At 45.6% G+C, this 22,386-nt stretch overlaps 2 protein-coding genes across 3 annotated transcripts; one reads left to right on the top strand and one right to left on the bottom strand.

The window, feature by feature from the left end:
* Positions 1-1,689: 1,689 nt before the first annotated feature.
* gipc2 (GIPC PDZ domain containing family, member 2) lies at positions 1,690-16,964 on the top strand. The gene is made up of 6 exons (XM_086204325.1): positions 1,690-2,286; positions 11,198-11,383; positions 12,852-13,032; positions 13,319-13,431; positions 13,875-13,956; positions 15,248-16,964. The coding sequence occupies exons 1-6, from the start codon at positions 2,011-2,013 to the stop codon at positions 15,397-15,399; spliced, it is 990 nt and encodes a 329-aa protein (XP_086060451.1). The 5' UTR covers positions 1,690-2,010; the 3' UTR covers positions 15,400-16,964.
* txndc12 (thioredoxin domain containing 12 (endoplasmic reticulum)) lies at positions 16,939-22,098 on the bottom strand. Of its 2 annotated transcripts, XM_086204327.1 has the most exons (8): positions 21,927-22,098; positions 20,660-20,720; positions 20,438-20,490; positions 19,442-19,515; positions 19,221-19,290; positions 18,548-18,631; positions 17,636-17,739; positions 16,939-17,553 (listed from the first exon to the last, which is right to left on the bottom strand). In XM_086204327.1, exons 1-7 carry the CDS (start codon positions 22,024-22,026, stop codon positions 17,660-17,662), a joined length of 522 nt encoding a protein of 173 aa, XP_086060453.1. In that variant the 5' UTR covers positions 22,027-22,098; the 3' UTR covers positions 16,939-17,553; positions 17,636-17,659. The 2 variants fall into 2 exon arrangements, with proteins under 2 accessions (XP_086060453.1, XP_086060452.1); XM_086204326.1 differs by having other exon boundaries at positions 16,939-17,739; positions 21,927-22,097.
* Positions 22,099-22,386: the final 288 nt, after the last annotated feature.

Here is a 22,386-nt window from a genome sequence, read left to right as displayed (position 1 = left end):
GCTATGAGTGTATAAATATAGCCGTCTGGACCCAGCTGCTAGCAATCAGCTGCCAACACAGAGGGCTTTCTGTTTTCCCAGCAGGGGACGCCACATCACTCATCATGGCTGGGGGCCCTCAGAGGGCTGCCGGGAGAGGGCCACTCACCTGCCGTCATGTGTTTTTGGTTCCTAGAGGGAAATATGGCTGTTAAAACAGTGATAATTAGTGCTGGTGCTATTTTAGACACGTGTAACAGCTGGTATCCCATGCCTGTGTTATTCATTTCCTATTTCATAGATGAGAATATTGTTCTTGTACCGATGACAGAAAACACTGCAGTTTTAAGGTAGTTTTAAAATGCCTAAATAGTCCGTAAGGCAATTGATTTCATTCGCGAAGTTATAAAACAGGAAACAAGACATTTCAGAAGCTGTAATTGATGGATTTTTTTTTGGGGGGGACTTTTTTTGGACAATTGACTTAAACCACCGACTGATTATCAGGATTGTTTTGGGACTCGTTTTCTGTCGATCATTTAAATTTTCCAGCAACAATAATAATGTGACTGGCTTGACACCCCCCCCCCCCCCACTCCAGGGGGGGAGGTAGTTAGTTGAATGTAGCCTCCAGGAAGGAGAAACACTTCTGCATCAGTGTCCCTGAAACACCTTCATGCAGAACAAAATGTTTTAGAGATTTGTGCAAACCATGACTCACTATCGTCCAGGGAGGGTGGAGGGTAAACGCACCTGCTGAGTTAAAGGCTTCACAAGCCCAATAGCACCATCCAACTGGAAAAAGATGGAGTTGTTAAAGATGGAGGGGGGGGGGGGAAACACAATTAAACTAAATAAATCAGAAACCATTCATGTTTATTATGATTAACTACCGATTGAAAGTCAGCGTGGACAAACTACTTCATTTACTCGTTACTTCATTCCAATTTTTCTTGCATCCAATTGATGCAACTCCATTTAACAAAGTTTAAAAAAAAAATCTAAGTCAGTAATTATTCAGGAGGGAAATTCGGGAAACCATTTAGGAAGTATTAGGTTCTAAAAGTTCAGGAGGCATTAAAAAAAAAAAAAACCTTCAGAGGCAACGTAGAATATTAGAAGAACATTAAAATACTGTGCGTACAACAGGATATCTATGTTTTTCCGACTAAGACATAATCACATTAGTTTTTCTAAAATTGCAGCTCACTTCTCCGATTTCTGAGTTGTACTGAATGCAGCGCAAGTTATAAATTGGGCCAATTAATTAATCAGTTTTATCTTGTGGCCCCAAACTACATATCTTATCTCTGTATGTCAACTGCAGGACAATGCTGATTTTAATAATTCCATAACACCTTAACATCCAGTTTTATTGTGACTGATCGTTTCAGAGGGGGTGACCTGGTCTGAGGCCTGGCTCAAAAAGCAGGGATGAGTTGGGGGTGCAAAAAAAAGGTCCCTGAATTTGTAGCAGCGCCCTCATACGTCACGAATCCCTGACCGTGAACAGGGATCCATTCCCGTGAGAGTGTAACTTGAGTTGACGTGTCTTTTTAGGCAGGTGTTGAGACAGCGGTGGTGTCCCCCCCCCCCCCCCCCCCCCCCCCCCCCCCCCCCCGTACTGGGGACTCAGGTGTACTGGTTCAGCGGGTCCCATTGCGCCTGCGCGACGCCGCACGCTGAGGGACAGAGTCGCTATTGTTAGCCGAGGACCAGCCAGCAGGTTGGGTCAGACTCGATCCCACGCTCGCCACCTACCTGTTGAATATTTACAGCGGGCGACGGCCGAGTGGCTGTCGGAGAAGCCAGTCAAACCTCGGCTGTGGTCAGGTGAGGAACCGAGGTGTCCGCGGGAGGGAGGGAGGAAGGAGGGAAGGACGGCAGACATCGAGGAAAGAAGGAAGTAAACACGGGCAGCAGGACCGTTGGTGGGGCTTGCACTTCACCAGGTTAGCCACTTCAATGTTGTAGCAGCGGCTCGGACTTTCCTCAAAACAAAACAAAACAAAACAAAACAAAAAGTCCAAAATGCCGCTGGGACCTTGGAGGAAGAAAAACAAATCTACGAAGGAGCATTTGGTGGACAACGAGGAGGTGAGCAGCGGCCACGCAGGTGTCGGAAGCCTGAGTAAATCCTCGGTGAACGGAGCGGGGCTGCCGCCTCCACCTGCCAACCTGCGGCCCAAACTGGTCTTCCACACGCAGCTGGCGCACGGAAGCCCCACCGGCAGGATCGAGGGATTCACCAACGTCAAGGAGTTGTACGGGAAAATAGCAGAAGCGTTTAATATCAGTCCACCTGAGGTAAGACCCCACCTGGTGCGAATAACTGGGAAAACCAGCAGAGGTGACTACTATTTTTTTCTTAGTGTTGCGTTCAGGTGTTGGAGGTTGCTCTCACTCACGGCGATTGTTGAAGGTGGTGGAAGCAATTACAACATTTCAGAGTTTAATAAACCGAGTACTTTGATTTTTAATTTTTTTTTTAAATTCTGTCTTTTTTTTTTTTTTTTTTTTTTTTTTACAACCGACCAGGTTCATTAGAAACCAAATGATTTATTTGACACCTTTTTGCTCCCAACGTAAGATCATTTTAAGGTGTGCTTAGAAAAAGCAGTTTGTAATTTAAGTTATTATGTATACACACACACACACACACACACACGCACACACTCACGCATATGTGCCTGGACCCAAACAACCAAAAGATTTATTAACTTGAGCAAAGGTGAGAAACGGGCAAGCTCATACATAAAGTTGTTTTTTTAATTTAATCTCATAAATATAACCCCCCCCCCCCATTCACATGTGAATAATGATAAAAATCCCTGAGATTTATCTCGTAAACCTCAGAAAAGAGGGCGAACCATGAGACAAATGAACTGAAAGGAGCCGCAGGAATGAAATTCACAGTTTGGACTTGAGGCGTTGGTATCGGCTCATGTGCCTGCTACAGGGACCAGTTTTCTATGGAATGAGATTCTGTAATCACGTTTTGAACTCTGCTCATCCTGTCAATGAAAGCAGGCTGAATGCACGACTGTCACCTGTTTACGTTAATCAAAAGGTCCGTTTATGTGAGCCCTGTGGTGACGGATCTCATCCGAGCCACGTCAAGAAGTGGACTTTTGGCCTGATACGAAAACTACGCGCGCTCCGCCAAAACAAACCCCACCTGGACACAGGAGGCTAAAAGATGTAACACAAACGAGGTGCGATGCAAGAAAATGTTGCCAGACAGACTGAATACACCTGGAAGTGAGCTTCCATCTGGGTTTTGCTCCTTTTCAGACTTCTTTTTTTTTTTTTACATTTCTTTTAGATTTGATGCCTCTCCTCATGAAGTGTGGTAGATTCAGGGTAGGTCTCATAGGCTGATAAATATTTACACATGGTGATTCCCCCGCAGACGGGAAGAATTTAGACCCAAAGAACCACTAAATAACTGACAACGCCTGTTGTCTCTCCTGTACATCCAAATGCGTGTAAATACTGATGTACACACAGGACCTGCTGCCTTACAACTCAGCATCTTCCCAGTGTTTAACAACGGTGTTCATTCTTGTGGAACTCAGTGTACCTAAACGGACTTAAATGCAGTCTTATCTCTCTTTCAACTGTGAACGGCCCTCTTGTTGCTCGGAAAGATAAATTCACGTTTCAAGGCTGAGATGAAAGCTAAGCGGTGGAAAGCTACATGTGCCCCCAGCCCCCCTTTCAAATTTGAGTCCTCGTTCTTCTACATGATTTGTCCTTTTCCTTGTGCTAAATGACTTTCATTTCGCTGGTAGGACTTTGAAATGCAGCACTTTTACGTCTTCATGGCGCATTGGTGCATTGACTTAAGTAAATAATGTGAAATGGGTCCTCCGCTGCCAGCTTTAAAGCTTAAGGTATAGGCAAACACTTTTCTAAGTAGCTTTTCCGAGAGATTAGTGGTGTGGTGGCCATTAAACGTCAACTTTGATTGTCCCCTGTCAAAGCTCGTCTGTGGAGGCACACCCAGTCCGCCTCCGACCAGCCTGCTCACCTTAACGCCTGCAAGACTCGGTGTCTCCATCTGCAGTCACTGACAAGTGAATGCTGTTTGTCTCTGGGTGCAGTTTTTCAACGTTATTAAGCACCGAGTTCTACTAGGAAGGAGGAGTAAAAGCTGCATGGCGGCCCTGAAACTAAAAGCATGCTGCGTGTCCTCCTCACATCCAGACTGCCTGAGCTCTTCTCTTCAAGAGGAAGTCTGAGGGGCAGGTCATGAGGCTTTTATGAACATGAATTTGACTGGAGAGGCTGGTGTGGTTGTCTGGTATCAGCCTGGTACGCTGTGTTAGCCGGAGACCCGAGCCTCCGTCGCCTCTTGAGGCTCAGAGGCTCTGATGAGCAGAGCGGCACAGAGGTGAGCCCTAAAACCCAGAGTTAAGTTAGCATTGTGGGTCCATCGTCTCAAAGCTGGTGAGTGGGTCACTGTTAAATCCTTGAAATAAGGTCAGTGGCTTCGTGTGTTTCCATGTGTCTTTGGAGTAAAATACTTCAGAATTCCACACTTGTGAGTTTCAAAGCGTTTATGCGTCTTTAGCGGCGGTCGCTAACAAGTGGCTAAATGAAAGTACAAATGTCATTGCCCAGAAAGCAGAGGTGTGCACAGCGTGATGCTAACTTTGTACTTCGAATGACTGCATTGCTTCTTCAAAAAAATGCTAAAAATCGGTGCTCAGAAGATTGTCACGCTGAACACAATGTGTGTGTTTCATAAACTTGAGTTTAAACCAGAGCTGATTTTCAACAGTGACGAAAAATCCACATCCTATTGGCTTTTGCTTGAGCATTGTGACGCGAGCTCCTGGGTTAGCCTACAAAAATACATAATCCCTGCAGGAATTTTGTCTTATTGGCATCAAAACACAGTAAAGAACATTCCAAAGCATCACAAGTCTGGTTCAGTGGCAGGAAATATCATGATTGAGGGTCAAATGAAGCAGGTTTTCTTTTGCGACAAGGTTGTGTTCTGACATGCTCCTTGATAAAATGCCTAAAAGGAATTCTTTATCTGTGTCTAAACTTGTTTCAATAGCCAAGCTACCTTACAGTCTTTAACGAGCGAAATGTTCTTTGAATCTTTGAGACTGGGGGAGTGGTGCGTAGCTCTCGTTTGAAGGTTCTTGTCCTGTGCGGGAGACCGGTCCTCTCCCATCACCAGGAGACCTGTTCTTGAGGACTGAGGATTTGAAAAGGATCACATTTCAGAGAAGGATACACGGAAACTCCCGCTCGCATGATGCCTTAAGGCTCGTGAGGCAGGTAGCAAAGGACAAACAACAACCCAGATGTTAGCATATCTGGTTGTCCTGTTAGCATTGGCATCAGTGGAGACATGGTATCAGACACTCACTTATTCCAAAATGTGGCCGAGACAGCAAGAGAAGCCCAGCAATGTTATAAGTTTCTCGATTGAACACATTTTTTTTGCCGCAGGAAGTCCCTCATGTCCGGCTCAGTGGGCACAGCCTCAAATCTGACCAGATAACTTTCCCCAGTCACAGCCACGGCGTCCCACAGCTCCCGGGAGAGCAGCTCTGCCCAGCGGCTCCTCCCTCATCCCTCCATAAACATCACCAATCTTCATCCTGCTGCCCGTACACGCTGGAAATGCCTGTAACTCGCAAAAGGAAAATCTGTCAAAGGGAAGAATTAAAGCTCCTGCACTTTACATTTGACGCCGTAAAGCCGACACGAGTGGCACGTTTGGCAGGAAGTTAGGGCGTTCACCTCACCTCACCTCCTGAGTGAGAAATGCTAACGTCGTCAGCATCAGCTGTGAATTTCCCAGGTGATTTACTCTCTAAAACTCACCTGGTCACATGCTTTGGTTCATGACTCAAATTGTGAAATTGTTGTGGCTGTAACGAGATTCTCGCAACGTCACCCCCAGGTGAAACGCCCCAGAGAGAGGGGCTGGTACACTCCGGCAGAGCCACACCAATCAAACGGATTCTAATGTTGTCATTTCCTCAGACAGCAAGCAGCTGACCAGCACAGTCATGATTCAAAATACCCCATTCATAAATTTAGTGATAGCATTTTGATTGACATTTTTCTGACACTCAGTCCCAGTGAGTGTTTGATCAAGAGCCGGTGAACCGTCGTGTCGGAGACGCTGCTGAGCTGTCACAAACAGGCTGCGCTCAAGACTTTAAAGACCCGCGAAGACAAACATCCCACTGAGCATCAGACAATGGAAGGTGCCATCTGCCGCCATCTAGAAGGCTAAATATGAATAAAAATGATCTCACGTCGCTGGAGATAAAGGATCAGAGATATGCAGCAGAAATCCTGATCCAGGAGGCAAACCTGGTCGGTGTTGGTTACTGGGTAGCTTTGTTTTCTCCCTCATGTCTTTGTAAATTTGCTCCAAAGAAGTATAATCAAAAGAGCTTCTCCGACACTTCTGCATTTGTTCATTATCATGTTTTTGTTTTTTTTGGTGGTTACTCTAGAAGAATTTGAGTGGCTCCTCACTCAGATGTAAATCTTTACCGACTGTTTTCCCCGTGCTGCATCGAGCTCCACCTCACCAGCCGTGACTGGTTGGGTTGTAAACCAGTAGCTTTTGTGATGCCGAGGTTACATGAGCGCTTGGCTGAGCTGGATATGAATTATGTAACGCGCTATTGTCTTCCTCGTTCTAATTCCCTCCTAATAGGTTACACCTTTCCTTCCGAACAAACTCCACATTGTGTTTCGGCACGTCTGGATTCACCATGAAGGCCTCTTGTCTTAATGAGGCAGTCGCTCCTAGTTGGGGGGGGGGGGGGGGGGGGCTGGGTCTTGAGTCATTACTTGGATGGCAGGACTGATGGAGAGGCTCTGGAGGCCTGCTGGACCAGCAAGTCAGTATTTGAGCATTTATGTGCTTATCCAGGTCAAAGTCTGGTTATTGGCCCCTCAGTTGTAAAGTTCGAGGCGTGGCCCTTCTTGTCCGCCCGTTCTAGAGAATGATCCCCAGGAGTCATTTGCATACCGTTTGAATATTTTCTCTGCTGTGGTGGAGTCTCTTGTTTGTGTCGTGCAGGTGCTCGGCAGTTGTACTTTCACGTTTGCAGACGGACATTTCTTAATCCCGGGGATTTGGTTTAACAATCTCATTTGATGGAGCTTAAGTCTGCTGTTAGTAATCAGAGGTCACCCGCAGTATTTAGGCTGCATCTGTGTTTCTGCTGCTTCACATGAGAGGAAACTTTTCTCCCCCCCTCATTATTTTTTAAGAGTGATTTGCATCAGGAGTGATCGCCAAGTCTTGAACCCTTCGGGAGGTTAGAGTGGGAGCAGGGGAGACAGGAACATTTTTTTTGTATTAAAGCGATTTGCCAACCAAAAAGTAGGTTTTGCCTTTCAAGCACTCAGAAAAAGGTCCGATAGCGTGTTGAGCTAACGAAGGCATTTTTCATTCTCCTACTTTGCGTGACCAGAATGCAGAAAGAGCCAGCCAGGTATATTTAGCTTGAAGCTAAAGGTGACCAACTACAGACGAGTGCATAACTCTCCCAAAAATGTCTGTCTCGAGCACATTGTTCGGTGTAATCTACATCTTCATCAAGCGCAGCCATGCACGTTTGAAATTAAAAAAAAAAAACTACGAGATTTTAAGGTGTTTTTTTTTGTGTGTGCACATTTTAAAGTGATATTTCATATTAATTGCAGTGAAATGTAGAAGGTGGTTCTTCACTGTACGAGCCTCCCTTCAGCGGCTGTGACTACATGCAGTCAGGAGCGGTGTTAGCGACGTAGCTCAGCATTGTGCTGCTGAGGACGGGGTCTCAGAAATGGAACAAAACATTATTTTATCCTCCAATTAAACGCCCACCTAAAAAAAAAAAAAAAAAAAATACCAAGAACTCTTTACTTTCGCCGTCACACAGCTCTTTCTTTTGGCTCTCCAGTTTTCAACCATAGAACTTCCTTTTACTCCCACGCACACCAAACACTGTCATACTCTGCAGCCGTCTGTTTACAGGGAGAATCATCAATCAAGGGATAGCAGTCAGAAAGGAGAGAGCATCGCTCTCATTTTCTCTCTCACGGTGGATGCGAAGCCTCCTGCTGTACAGAGGAGATGCAGAGAGCTCATTACTGACTCACTTACTGCCGTGTTCTCTCGTCGCTTTGCCCAAGAAGTTGCTCAACGTGTCTCTGGGGGTCTTTTTCGAGGAAAAGATTCCTCAAGTGCTCTGAAGAGTCTCTTAGGGTGTTTTCACATGTAGCCCTCTATGAGAGAACTCTCAAAGTGGACCAGCAGAGAAGGGACTCGGTTCCTCTCGTGTTCACGTTCACTGAAACGACTTCCGATCAGATCTGAGGTGGCCGGCGAGACCTCTGTGGTGTTGGCGGCGCCCGCCAGCCACTCCTTGACGGCTCCATTGATTACATCGTATTACCATGTTAGTGATGATTGTGCCTCATTACCCAAGTGACAAGCCAATGAGCGTCAACTCTCCCCAGTGTGCCTGAGTGAGACAAAGGCGACGGTAATGAGGAATGTGAAGCAGCAGCAGACGGAGACCTCAGGGCTGTTATGGTGATTTTAGGTGGTTGTTTACCAGCGGCCGTGCAGAGGAAAGTGTTGTCACGGCACCTGTAGCCTGCAGAACAGCAGCAGCAGCAAGGTTCCCAGCTGGTTCCCGCCAGCCTCTCTTAGGACTGACATGATGGCGGACACGGGACAATCCCGAATTTAGAAAAACAAGCAAACAAACAAACAAAAACGACAACCTGTTGTGATAAGGACCTGTTTTAGGTTGGCGCGTTTATGTTTGACTTCAGCTTGTAGAACAGCTGCTTTTAGCCTCTGAAGAAGCTGACAGAGTTGAAAAAAGCATGAGTTTGTGTCCGGAGTGAGTAGAGAGAGTGTGTGTGTGTGTGTGTGTGTGTGTGTGTGTGTGCGCGCGTGTGTGAGAGAGACAGACAGACAGACAGAGATGCCTCGCAGTGATCATTCTGAACAAATGATCTCTGCAGTCCAGTAAATCATTCCCTCCCGTAAACGCTGATGACTGTGATTTCCTGTTAAAAGTGGAGCCACACCACAATACACACCGCTTACATCAGCATTCCATGTTAACTACTAAAACCTCCCCATGCAGTAATAAAAGCAGGTGAAGACAGCAAGTAGGAAATCGTTGTTGCACTGAGAGCAGAATTTAATCTTTTCTACCTTTCAGATCCTCTTCTAGGAGGGTGGAATTGGCTGGTGGTTCAGTTTCTTACTGTTTTTTTTTTTTGGGGGTAATCTTTTCATCAACACTGCTCCAGTAAGGCAGATTTAATTGAAGTGTGTGTTTTTCCTTCCTTTCTTCCACCGCAAGCTTTTCGTAGTGTACAGTAAGAATCTCTGTAGGTGGACATGCTTGTCTCTGTTGGAGTACACTTTATTTTTAGAGCTGGAGAACTTGTGAAGAGCACAAAATGATGTATAGGCCGGGATTGTTTTTACAGGTTAGTTTAGCGGGGTTGCTCTTTTTTCCCCCGTGATTTACACGGGGAAACCCTGCGTTTACCATTTTAGTAATAATATGATAATTCCAAGTTATCATACCGCACATTTAATGCAGAGATGCAACCCCAAGTGCTTAACAATATCTAGATAGATTTACATACAGGCAAAGAAAACAGGCAACAGAAAACACTCACAACAAATAAAATGGTTAGGAGCACTTGGTTCATAGTACAATAAAACAAGGCATAGGCAAATTATAGCATAAAAAGATGGGTCGCATAAAGCTCCCGGGGGAGTTTGTTCCTCTGAGAGCCAAGACGAGCGAGTTTCACACTTCCACCAGATTATTTTGTGGGACACGAGGGTTTGGGCTGCAACTTCAGTTTTCAATCTGGTCAGACGTTCTCTTGTGCGCTTGTTCCTCTCCATCTTGTGGCCTCTCGTCGCGGCCTTCGTCCAGGCGGTGGTCGTGTCAGTGCTCTGCAGGCAGTGGGAGGTGCTGGATCTGTTCTTGTGAGGCGCAGGTGCTACTGCGTTCTCCCTACACCCAGTGGTGTGAATGAGGAGAGCTCAGAGCTTTGCACCGGCGGCAGCCTTGGTAACCGTGGGCGTTTGCTTGCTCGCTCACTCTTGGGTAATGCTCTGGGCTGGGGGGGGATACTGGGAAAGAAAGAGAGGGAAGCATCAATTCAATCACACTCCACCACCTCCTCTTCTCCCCATACTCCCTTTCACTTTTCTCTCTCTGCCTCTCTAGTGGCCTCCCTCCATTATAATCCCATTCTATTATAGTCTGGTGGTAACCCACGGCAACGCCTGAGGCCATGTTGATTAATTTGAGTGTGAACCGTGCCTGTTGGTACACAGAAGGAAAAAAAAAAAAAAGTCCCAAACAAGGCAAGCCTCTCTGGTTGCGCCTGATTGGTGCTCAAAGGTCACCCTCCTGATGAACCAACACTGATCTACTTTGTAACCCGGAAGTGGGCCAGGAAATCCTGGTCTGCTTGGTCCCTACTGGGACGCTGATCCCACAATAGCACAGAACTTTCATTTGGGCATGTCTGAGGAATATAAATAGCAGTCGAAGTATCATTATAAGGCCCGGCGTGCTCTGTGTAGGTGAGGCAGCACAAATAAATGATTCATAACTGTCCAGTCTCTGTTTGAAGTGCTGTTGAGTCCAGCAGCTCGTCTTTGGTGTTCCAGGTGATCACGTTACCGAGACACCGCAGACCCAAAGTGTGAAGCAGCCAGGTTTCAGCCCTTCCTGGCACAGGGTGAAAGCTTATTTCCTCAGTTTGCTTAATTATAGACTGATGCTTCTTCACAACAGCTCCGCCATCAGATGCACCCACCCAGATGACGCCCCCGGTGGGTAGAAAGAGCGCCCGGAAGATTCATATTTAGCATACTGACACAGCGCTCTGTCGTTCATGCTCTTTTTATTTTTGAATCCAGGTCAGTTTTCAGGCTGTGACTAACATCAGGGTTTCTTTTTTTGACTGGGTACTAAAGGTTGCAGACTCTCGTGGGTGTTTAGTTCACAGTTGGGCCTTGAAGTCTTTTTCCCAAAAGACGATGTTTATGTTCAGTGCCCCCCCCCCAAAAAAAAAGAGTTTGTTTTTACTTGCTTTTTGAGTTTGGTTTCATCAAAGATTCATAAATGTATCATCTTTGCCTGTACTTGATTGTTATATTCGTCTCTGGAATGTTTTTTTGTTTGTGCAGATCCTGTTCTGCACCTTGAACACCCACAAGATCGACATGGACAAGCTGCTGGGGGGCCAGATCGGTCTGGAGGATTTTATCTTCGCTCATATCAAAGGGATCAAGAAGGAGGTAGAGGTGCATAAATCTGAAGATGCTCTGGGCCTCACCATCACCGACAACGGAGCCGGATACGCTTTCATCAAGGTACCGCGTCATCCGCCACAAGCAGATACACGGGGGGGGGGCTCGTCTGACGCGGCGGAGCTTCTCTTGTGCTCATTTGACTTTGCTAATTTGGTAAAAATGTGTTCAACTGTGAGGTAATAACTGTCACTGGAGTAGCAGGTAGCATCACCCAGCATCGTGAACAATGGACTGCCAGATTTAACAGTGTCCCTGGAAACAAAATGAGATCTTGAGATGTAGCGTGGGTACTTGCCCTGGCCATTTTATTAGGTGCAATTACAGTCTAATTACTATATCAATTAATTTAAAGTATATTCAATGACAAAGAGAATGCAAAGTGATGTCATTTTGTCTTGACAGCACAACAAAAGTATGAAGAAAACCTAAAAAAAAAAAAAAAATTGTACCAAAATATGAGCCACGCCGTGAGACTGCACCGAATCCACTGTTGCGCTGCTCTGCTGCGTCACACACAGCCAATCGAACGCTGTGTTCTATCAAGTTCCGGAGCAGGCGGCGATCCGTGAACTCCACGGACACGGTGTCAGGAACGGGCTGTTCCCTGCCCAGAGCTGCCATCGTTACTATCGCTGCCGGTGGATCGGAGGGGCGACGATCTCATCCCCCGTTCCGTCTCCAGCGGCGTAATAACGGCATAACATTCCCACCTTGATAGTGAAATTCACACCGAGTGTTGCTCCACTATCAAAGCCGCCATCGATCCTCCTGCTCATTCCAACAGCTTACAGGTCGAGTAACAAACTGTTTCTTTCAGCTTCTCGCCCACCAAACTCCTGTCGTACAAATGGATGAAATGTGGACGTTAATAAGTGACTATTAGTAGAAATTACACAAGTGCTTGCTGTCTCAGCGGAACAGCTTCGTCACATTCACTTCTAAATGACCCCATTATGACCTTTTAACCTCTCACAGCATTCACAAAACAGCATTCAGCAAGCGGAGCACAGAAATCATGGAACTCGCTCTCCCACGGGAGTTGTTCTTCACCTCGGTATGTCGCTTGTGTCTCTGTGGACTGAGCTAATGAGCTTATTTGGTCTCGGTGGTCTCACTCCACCATGGCAGACTGCTCACATGTGCCATCATGTGATGCTGAGACAGCACTGCAAGTCCAACACAGACGATGGAGAGGATTTTGAACTGAGTTACAAAAACAAAACAAAAACAAAACACTGGTCCTTCATGTTCAGAAGGTCCCGCACTGCGTCTGTTGGAGGACTCGGAAGAACAGCGCAGGGGAGTTTTCCATGGCAACCTCTTTATATAATTTTGTTGGAGTGGTTTCACATTTGTGATCCCTGAAAGAGCAAAAATCCTTCAGAATTGTCCAGAATGTGCTCCTTTGTGCTAATCTACTGCCCCCCCCCCCCAAAAAAAACCCTTCAAACATGTTACTCCTCATTAATAATCTCTACTCTCGCTCTCTGTCTCTGTCTCCGTGTCCGTGCAACCTTCCCCTCGGCAGCGCATCAAAGAGGGCAGCGTGGTGGACGGCGTGAAGGTGATCTGTGTGGGCGACCACATAGAGTGCATTAATGGACGCAACATCATCGGGACGCGGCACTATGAAGTTGCTCGCATGCTGAAAGAGTTGCCGAGAGACAAGTCCTTCACCCTCAAACTGATCGAACCCATGAAAGCCTTCGGTGAGAGAACGAGCGTGGCTGTGTGTCTCTATATTCCTGTTGATGTCTGTTTGAAGTGGGAGAGAAAATCAATTGGACTGAAGCGGAAATCTGTTTCAGTGCCATTAATTGGGGTCAGCTTTCATCTCATAAAGCATCCTTGTAAAATGTGATGGTGTGTATAATCCCACAGAGTGTTCGTGCGATGCGGGCGACGTAGGAGGGAGTGCTACTGTTTGAGTAAGACGCGCTACCTTGAGTAAGCAAATGTTTGCCCCCCCCCCCCCCCTTGTGACTGTCCTGATAGAAATGCTTGAGCCCAGGTCAAAGGGTGCCAAGCCCGCCAGTGAAAACAAGATCGGAATGGGGAAGGGGACGCTGAGACTTCGCTCCAAGGGCCCGGCAACAGTTGAGGAGGAGGTGCGTCTGTTTATGTCGCTGTTGAGACCTTAAATGAACGCGTCTGGGTTTATGGCAGACGAAGCAGGCGTGATGTGCATCACCGCCTGGGTGTTTAGATCCTGCAAAGAGAAGTGACGCACGTGTTTCTATGCATACAGAGAGGGTAGGTGGGATATAATCACAAGTGGCCACTCAAGACGAGCGTGGATGTGCATGCTAATACCACTAGCGAACTGACTTACTTAGCACCCCCCATCTCTGGTGTGATCATTGATTCAAGATACATGCTAATGCAGGCCTGAGCAGGCCAGTGTAGTCCTGGTGCACACAGCAGGTCTTTTCGTGACATTTAAGTCCAGGTGAATTTGCTAAGAGTGACGAGCGCAAGGATCAACCCTTTAATTGAAGCTCTTTGTGGGTTGTTGTTGTTGTCCTCCCCCCCCCCCCTCCCCCCTCTCCAGCCAACAGAATTTGAAGAGAAAGCGGTGAAGAAGGTGGACGATCTGCTGGAGAGCTACATGGGCATCAGGGACACGGAACTTGGTGAGGACCCGTGTTCATAAACTAGTTAATCAACCCAGAAAATGCTGACTCGGCATGGATTGGCACTGTGCGCAAAATGTGAAGTGGACCTGAGCTGTCAGAAAATGATTTGTTGTTCGTAAAAATGCGATTAAGCCCCGCCCACAAAAAAACATTACGTCTGCTGTGTGTGTTGGGACGAACTACCAACAGGGCAACGAACCACTACTACTTTTTTGAAAGCTGCTGAACTGAAAACTCAGGTTGAAAGGAGAGAAACGCCAGATCGTAGAAGATCTGAACGCCCGTGGCGGGCCGAAAAGACGAGATCTCACTATGCCACTTGATTATGATTATTAGCTGTTATAATTGTGTTACACCGTAATGGCAACGTGCTTCACGGTGTTGTCACTCCTTCCTGTTGGACTGTCAATCTGCAGAAATGTTGGCTGTCGGCAAGCAACTCTACTCGTTGACTTTTAAAGTGGCATGTGACTTATGATGGTGACAAAACGTGTGTTTGAACGTGTCAGAATTCTCAGTGCCAGACGGAGGCCCCTGGATTCACCACTTCACCATATTTCTGCCGACGTACTCAGCAGTTTTCTCTTCTCAAGTCTCAGTTTCTCAGTGCGACAGCCGACAAAATCCTCGCTGTGTGTTACGTAGCCTGCTGGCAGCTCATCCCACCACAGTGCAGATTTTAGGTGGCATTTTTGTCGTCTTAGCAAGCAGATGAATTTGATCTCGATGACCTTCACGGCGTACGAATGAAAGGATGTCGCGTACCCGTCTAGTGAGTGGAGAGCAGGGGTCGGCAACCTGAAACACTCAAGGAGCCATTTGGACCTGATCACCATAGGAAAGAAAACCCTTTTGACATCTAAAACACTGCATATATTGGTTTTGTTACCATTGTGTAATCAATGAGCTGCTACGGAGAAAACAGATTTTTCTTTCTACATGCCACAACAATGTTTCTACAGGAACTTTTCTTGGATTTATCCGTGGTTGGGCGACCGGGGATTGAAAAGTTCAATAAACGGCGTGCGGACGGGTGTCGCAGATCCGCAACCGAAACGTTTATTTTGAGCTTCAAGAAATTGAAAGCGTTTTATTTTGACGCTCCAGGATCACCCATAATCTTCAACTCTAGAATTACATTGAAAAAAAACCAAAACAAAACCTGAAGAATTAAAATAAAATAAATTTAATTCAAATACTCGTGTAGTGAGTTGGTATCAGAGAAACGAAGCTCCCCGGTTCTTCCTGAAGTGAGGTGCTGCATGTCCTCCCTCCTCTCTCTCTGCAGCTGCTACCATGGTCGAGGTCGGCCGGGACAAGAAAAACCCCGATGAATTCGCCATGGCTTTAGACGAGACCCTCGGTGACTTTGCCTTCCCAGACGAGTTTGTCTTCGATGTTTGGGGGGCCATCGGAGACGCCAAGCAGGGAAGATTTTAAATTCGCCCCTTCAAAAAAAAAACACACACAAAACACACTCCCTTCTTTTCCTGTCTGGCCTCTTCACCTCCTCACCTCCTCAGAGGACGACCGAAGACACTTCAACCAGCCCGGGGGTGTGGATGAAGGACGGGGGTGGCTTCACGCTAGACGTTGATCTACATTAGGAATATAACATTTTAGCTTTTCAGTGCTATCTTGTAAAGATATCCATGAAATGTGAAATGTTTTTAACACTGGATGTGCTGCTCGCTACCTGAAGAGCAGTACAAACGCCGTCATCTCTCCTCCTGACGCTGCTCTGCAGTCAGAGCAGCACACCTAGTCAACACTGGTCCAACACACTGGTGTAAATGGTACGGAAATTTTTGAACAATCACTATTTTAATCCTCATAGCTGTGTAATTTTTAATGTACAGTTGTACCACACAGCTTTTTATAGGTTCTTTTTTTAATGTGGAAAATGCCGATTTTGCTGCAGCAGCATTGTGTAATTAGTATAATCATAGCAATCATAACAATCTCTCTCTCAAGTTTTTCATTTCTGTTTGTTTACTTTGTGATTTGAAGTCTTCGCCGTGCCCTTACACATGTCATCTTAAGCCTTGTATCCTCTCGTTAGTAGCTGGAGTGTAGACATAGAGGGCTGCAGGAATATTTGTTGGCTAACCCAGGAGTTAGCATTGCCATGGGTTCCCTTGACTGAACGCCAATAAGATTTTTTTTTTTTTTTTTGCATTGGATTTATATTTGTGCTGAAAAAAAAAAAGAAAAGAAAAAAACTCTGGAGCAAAACAAATGTATAGTAGACTTGCATGTTTTTGTTTTGTTGAATTATCTTCGCAAATGAACACGCCTCTTAAATACGCTTTGAGTCGTAAGTTTGATCGCTAGGAGCACACAGCTAACGTTGTGCTAACGTAGTACACTGCTAACTCTTGACTTTAAAATCACAGGCTTCATTCTTCTGATTTAAGACACAAAACACTTTCAAAGTTCGTGAGTGCTGCAGAAAAGGAAGAAAGGAAAAAAAAAAAAAAGTAAAGTATCTTAAGCTTGTGTTAGCCACAGAACTTATTTCAGGCATTCTACAGGAAACCGGTTCACAAAAACCAGTTGACTTTGAGATGCGGTAACTGGATGTTCAGCAGTGCTAACTTATTGTTTTAGGACTCATTCCTGCGTTACTCTGTCAAGAACTTCTATCTTTAAATGCTTTTTAACAGGTTGAGGACACACATTCCAATATTTCTTTGTTTCTGTCAGCATGTCATGAAATGAGTCATTTAATTAAATCATTTTCTGGTAAACATCTTTAATTTGATGCATTTTGAATGGGATAAATTACCATCCATTGTCTTAAGTAATGACAAGCACTATTTAAAATCACTGAATTTAAGGTGATTTATTTTGGTTGTCATCCACGTGTGTATTTAACAATAAGGGATCACTATTGTTGGGTAGACATAACATTTGATATGCTGTCATTATTACTGCTGTGCAATGAATGCTTCCAATGAAATGACAATAAACACAAACTACTCAATACAACAAACTTTTATTTGCCCACTTGTTGCGTATAAAATGCATCAAGACAATTGACCCATGTTTTCATCCTTCATTCAAAGAGTTCAGTGGCTGGTAAAAACTAGTTTAGTGTCGCTAAACGATTAAGCTGAAGAAGCTCACATACATTGGCAGGATTAAATGAATATTCACTGGTTTTAAAGACTGAATAGGACTAACTCAGAAGTACACGGGTGATATTGCAGTACGCGGCGAAGTATCGCAGAGGATCTTTGGAAGCACATCAGAGGAGGCGTTGACGCATTTTCTTGGACCTGTTGAAATTCTGTTGGATAAACACTGTCGCGCGGATCATGTCAAAACTGGAAACCGTGGCCGTCTAGTGACAAAACAAGGCATTTTAAAGTTGGAACAATTTTGCAGATGTTTTCATCCAACAAGGCGAGGATCCACAACCTCCTGAGTTTAAACTTGGCTAGCTTGAGTCGTATCCTCTACAGACAGTTCAGAACATGGCGCTGAATCAGCAACTGTGGATGGACACACGTACGAGATGCAAACACACGAGGGGAAAAAAAAGCCCCACTTCAGCTATGACAGCTTTTATGGTTGGCTTTGTTTGGCCAGCTGTCGGAAGAAAGAGAATAATCCGTGAGTGGGGGTGGTGGTGGTGGTTGTGAAGCTCGGGTGGAGGAAGTGTAGCCCTTACGGCCTGCCGCCCGTCTGCCCCTCCTCACAGCTCGTCTCCGGTGTGACCACGCTTGAAGGCGTCTCCCGTCAGCTTCTCCTGCGCCTCCTTCATTCCCAGCACAACTGACGGAACCACAGAATATTGGAGGTCCACATTTTGATAGGGAACGATACTCAGAAGCAGAGATGCATTACAACACTGGCACTGCGGGTCATTTTTTAAAACATACGCGTATCTGTTTGACAGCTCATGTTTATATCGGCCCAGTTTTATTCAAGTCTCTGCACTGCTGCTCCGCATCTGTCATTTATGAGGACGAAACAATGCAGCAAACATGTATAATTTATGGGGTTTGTTTCCCCCAAATGTTTTGGAAATGAACAAAAACATTTTAAACATTCACAATGTTTACATGTGGTTTTCACATAGAGACAGACAACCATTGGCTCTCCCAGCCACGCCTACGGTCAATTTAGAGTCTGGATTAACCTGGTCCCCTCTTGATGTCTTTGGACTGTGGGAGGAAGCTGGAGTACCAGAGAACCCACGGAGACTCTCACAGAAAGACCCCGTGTCCGAGCCGGGACTCGAACCCGGAACCTTCTTGCTGAGAGGCAGCAGTGCTGACCACTGCACCACCGTGCCGCCCTAAATATCGGCCAAATCAGTTGTAAAAATCCGGTATCGCACAACCCTGATTTAAAGGCATTTACCTGGATGAGAAAAACTTTTCTGAACGCAACAAATTGAAAAACAGTGAAATGTGAAGCCTCAACCCTGTTAGAAACTTCACAAAATATACAGTTTAAAAAAAAACAAACAACCACCACACAGGTTTCGGTTGTTATAAAAGCCCCCTCGCAGCTCGCACGCTCTCAGAATTACTGATATAAAAGCAAGGCAACGGAATTTTTCAAAGTAAAAGCTTACCTTGGTCGGCATTGCTGTAAAAGTACTTGTAGTTGGGATTTCCATTCTTGTTGGTGATCTCAGGGTGGACTTTGCCGCTGGGGTCTGTGAGCAGGGGAAACGGGTTTGTGTTCCTCACTTCAACTTTAAAATTCATTTAAAAAGTTGTTTAAAATACGCAGCAGGAGCTGCAACTTCTTAGGTGGTTTTCCCGATTAAGCTGCAGTTTTTTTTATTTTTATTCTTAATCTACTTTTTTTTTTCTTTTTAGTGTCATGAGACAGTGGAGCAATACTTCTGGTAACGGCTCCATCTTAAAATTGATGGAATTTTTTTTCTTTGCTCTAAATTGGCCAAAACCAACAGAATCAATTAATTCCCACGAAAGAAGCCAAGGGAAAAAAAAGTTCTGGCCTTTGGGAAGTTCACCGAATCATTTCATGAATTTGTGTCTGAAGTTTTGCGTGGTTGAGCTTCCATTTTGATCGCGCTCTCATCCTCAAAGGCATTTCAGTTAATTCACTTGTCCTTTAAAAGTTGTTTTGCTGACGTTCAAGCATCCAAACTTCTCAACATACTGACACAGAGACCCACGACCGGGGCAGTGGAGCCGTCCACAGATGTTTAAGTTAAAGAGGCGGAGCAACAGTCCAACGACTGTTGACAAGAAGAGGAGACTAAACCTCCTGCATACCAAGGAAAAGAATCCGAGGAATGTAGCCACCATCGGGGCTGAAGGCTTCGTCCTTTGGTTCCTCCTCATCCTGTTCAGATAAGAAACAAACAATGAAGGACGCGCCCGGCGACAAATCAGTCACCTGATGGGTGTCGTCTGCTTAATTGGAACCGATGATTAAGCAGACGACACCCGAGCAGAACTGAAGGCAATGAATGGCTGTGTTGACCTTCTCTCACCTCCAGGTTGACCATGACAAAGTTGTGGGCGAGTTCAGAGATTTCCTTGGATTCCGAAAATTTAGGCTTCAGCGCTGTTGAGAACAGAACAACAATCTCACCTCAGGGTTGACCCTGAAATAAAGCCTCCCTGTAACAGGAACATTCTGACAAATGCGGTTCACGTGCAGACCTCTGCTAGTTTTTTTTTTTAATGGCGCTTTGTGCAATTCTATTTTTTTCAAGATGGCCACGGACGACGACGAGGGAGCTCGGTCTACGTTTGCAGCTCGGACTTTCATCTAAATGCTCAGCTGACTTGAGACGGATGAGAGGCTCCTCAGCTGTGCTTCCGCGGTTTGTCTCCTTTGCCCACATTGCCAGTGGCTATTTGGCATGTCAGGCGGGATTAGTGAGGACAGGAGGTCTGTAATTTGTTATAATCCGGCCAAGAGTATGGATGTAATTTGGTTTATTAGATTACTCCTGCATCTGTAGGCTGCTGCAGTGACAGAAATGTTGATTTGTGTGCATTCGGCCTGGTGAACTCATACGTGCCTCCTTTGTCCTTTGCGAACGGACAACACAATGCGTGAAATTTCCCCTCAGGAAGAAATGATCTGTTTCTCCCTGCAGTGCCCTGATGTTTGGATTATCATCCCCAAAACTGACATGGAGAAATGTGAAATATGAACAACCGCTCTAAAGCGACCTTTTTTCTGGGGTGCCAGTCATTAAACGTGAGAATAATTTAGCCGACGAAACCTTGGGACTTTCACCTTGTTTCAGAAGCGTTTTCAAATGCTGGCTGCAAATCAGAACCGATTTTTGCATCATAATCCCTCTCAGATCCGCCACGTAGCGCTGATGGCTTCACCCCAGTCCCGTAAAGTTGCGAGAGTTTACTCTGACCTAGCAGGGCTGTGCCAGACTTGATTAACACATGCCGCCTCACCTCCGGAGCTCATCCTCCACAACCGTGACTGTTTTCACTACGGAGAGACGACAGCATTTTACCTTTGCAGGCTCCACACCAGCTCTTGTGGATGATGACCATGATCGGCAGCCCGCTGTCGATGCAAACACATCAACGCTTTAGTCCAGACTAAGTCAGCCCTGTGGTGGCCTGACAGTGTGACCGAGATGAAGGGGATTTATTAAGTGCATTTTCAGTGTTTTTCACATGCGTGCGTGTGTGTGTGTGTGAGAGAGAGAGAGAGAGAAAGAGAGAGAACTCACCTGGCCTCAGCCTCGTTTTTGCCATCATCCAGTGTCCTCCAGTGGATGTTCTCCCCAAACCCTGCGGGGATGAATGAGCGTGTGAGCAGCAGCGCAGCACTGTGTCATATTACCTGCATCAGTAACAGGGCGGGTCGAGACTAAAGAGTGTCAAGAGGAAGACGGGTCAGGGAACTTGACACCAGTGAATGATGGGTAATGCAATATTCAGGATGTAAACAGGATACTCTAAATTGACCGTAGGCGTGGCTGTGAGTGTGAATGGTTGTCTGTCTCTATGTGTTGGCCCTGCCATGCACTGGTGACCTGTCCAGGGTGAACCCCGCCTCTCACCTGAAGGCTGCCGAGATAGGCTCCACCCCCCGTGACCCTTAACAGGATAAGCAGTAGAAAATGGGTAGGTCCCACTACCGACCAGCAGCTGCACAACCTGATGCTTTTAGCTTACAATAAAATCCAGCGGCTACAAAAAAATCACCCACAGTTTGACGATCCATCAAGCATTATGCAAATATTCCTGACTAATAAGAGACTGAAAACACTGTTAGAGAAAACAGTCACTGGATTAATCATGAACAGATAACCAATTTAAATGATCATAAGCGTCAATGAAAGAGTGACACTTTCTTACATTAAGATACATTTTAAAAATAATCCGACACATGCATCCCTTGACCCATTTTAGGTTGTTTTTTTTTAAATACACATAAAAAAGTAGGATCTTCTTCCAAGTTTCAACAACTAAAGTTTTTATGATAAGAAATTTTGTGCAACGCTCTATCCCTTCCCGTTAACAAGGGCAGCGATTTCCAACAGGACACCTCCGAGCAAACGCCGCTGGCTTGACCCCAAAACCCGAACTCCCTCATGGTTTTCGTCACTGCGATTTAACATTAATTTAATGAGAAACACGTGTTTCAACTTGATGCAGCCCCGAACAAAGACAGTAATATCATCCCACGTATATTTTTGCAGTTTGCATGCAGATGCAACTTTCTGTTCAGTTCATGGTATGTAACTAAAACAGTACCATGCACTTTAATCTTACATATCGTACAACTATGCATGGGTTTACACGCTCGCTTGCCAAATTATTATTGTGTCACTGTCTAGACAAAAACAAAACGAAATGCAACATAACAGCCCTGTAACAAATTATGACCACGACTTGGATGTGCCGCACAAAAGGGAGCGACCTTTCATTTTCAATGGCCAAGCTTGCTCGTACTCGCTTGACTTCTTGAATCAACGCCGGATATAAACTCACCTCTCCCGCTGGCTGCTTCCACCGCCGCTTGAAAACCAGACAAAGATAGCAAAACCTGTAAAAATGAAAACAGCGCGATATTTAATAAGGACGTTGGCATTTTGACTGGCCTTATCACACGGGCAAACACCACCAGCTGAAGAATAAAAATGCTCGACCCGGATGTTGAAACCTCGAGTTTCACAATAAAAGTTGATTTGGTAACAGGCGTACTTGAGTCCCCTCCCTTCTCTTTCCGTCCTATTGGTCAACGGTGATTAATTTCCCATTTTGGGGGATGTTCATATGCCGTCACATTACCACAACCACATGTTCCTGCCTGTGGCTACACTTGGTAAAGTTAGAGAGGACAATGTCAACACAAAACCGGAAATAAGCGTGGAAATATTATTTTCTTAAAAGCACGTAATAATAAAAAAGTGAAGTAATTGATGTACTTCGCGTTTTAATTTGTTGTCAA

The sequence above is a fragment of the Aulostomus chinensis genome, chromosome 5 (assembly GCF_037954235.1).
Source record: "Aulostomus chinensis isolate RoL2024-O1b breed Wild chromosome 5, RoL_Achi_v1.0, whole genome shotgun sequence".
Taxonomy (NCBI): domain Eukaryota; kingdom Metazoa; phylum Chordata; class Actinopteri; order Syngnathiformes; family Aulostomidae; genus Aulostomus; species Aulostomus chinensis.
Note: the sequence above shows the minus strand (reverse complement) of the source record. Positions and strands in the feature narration are given on the sequence as shown.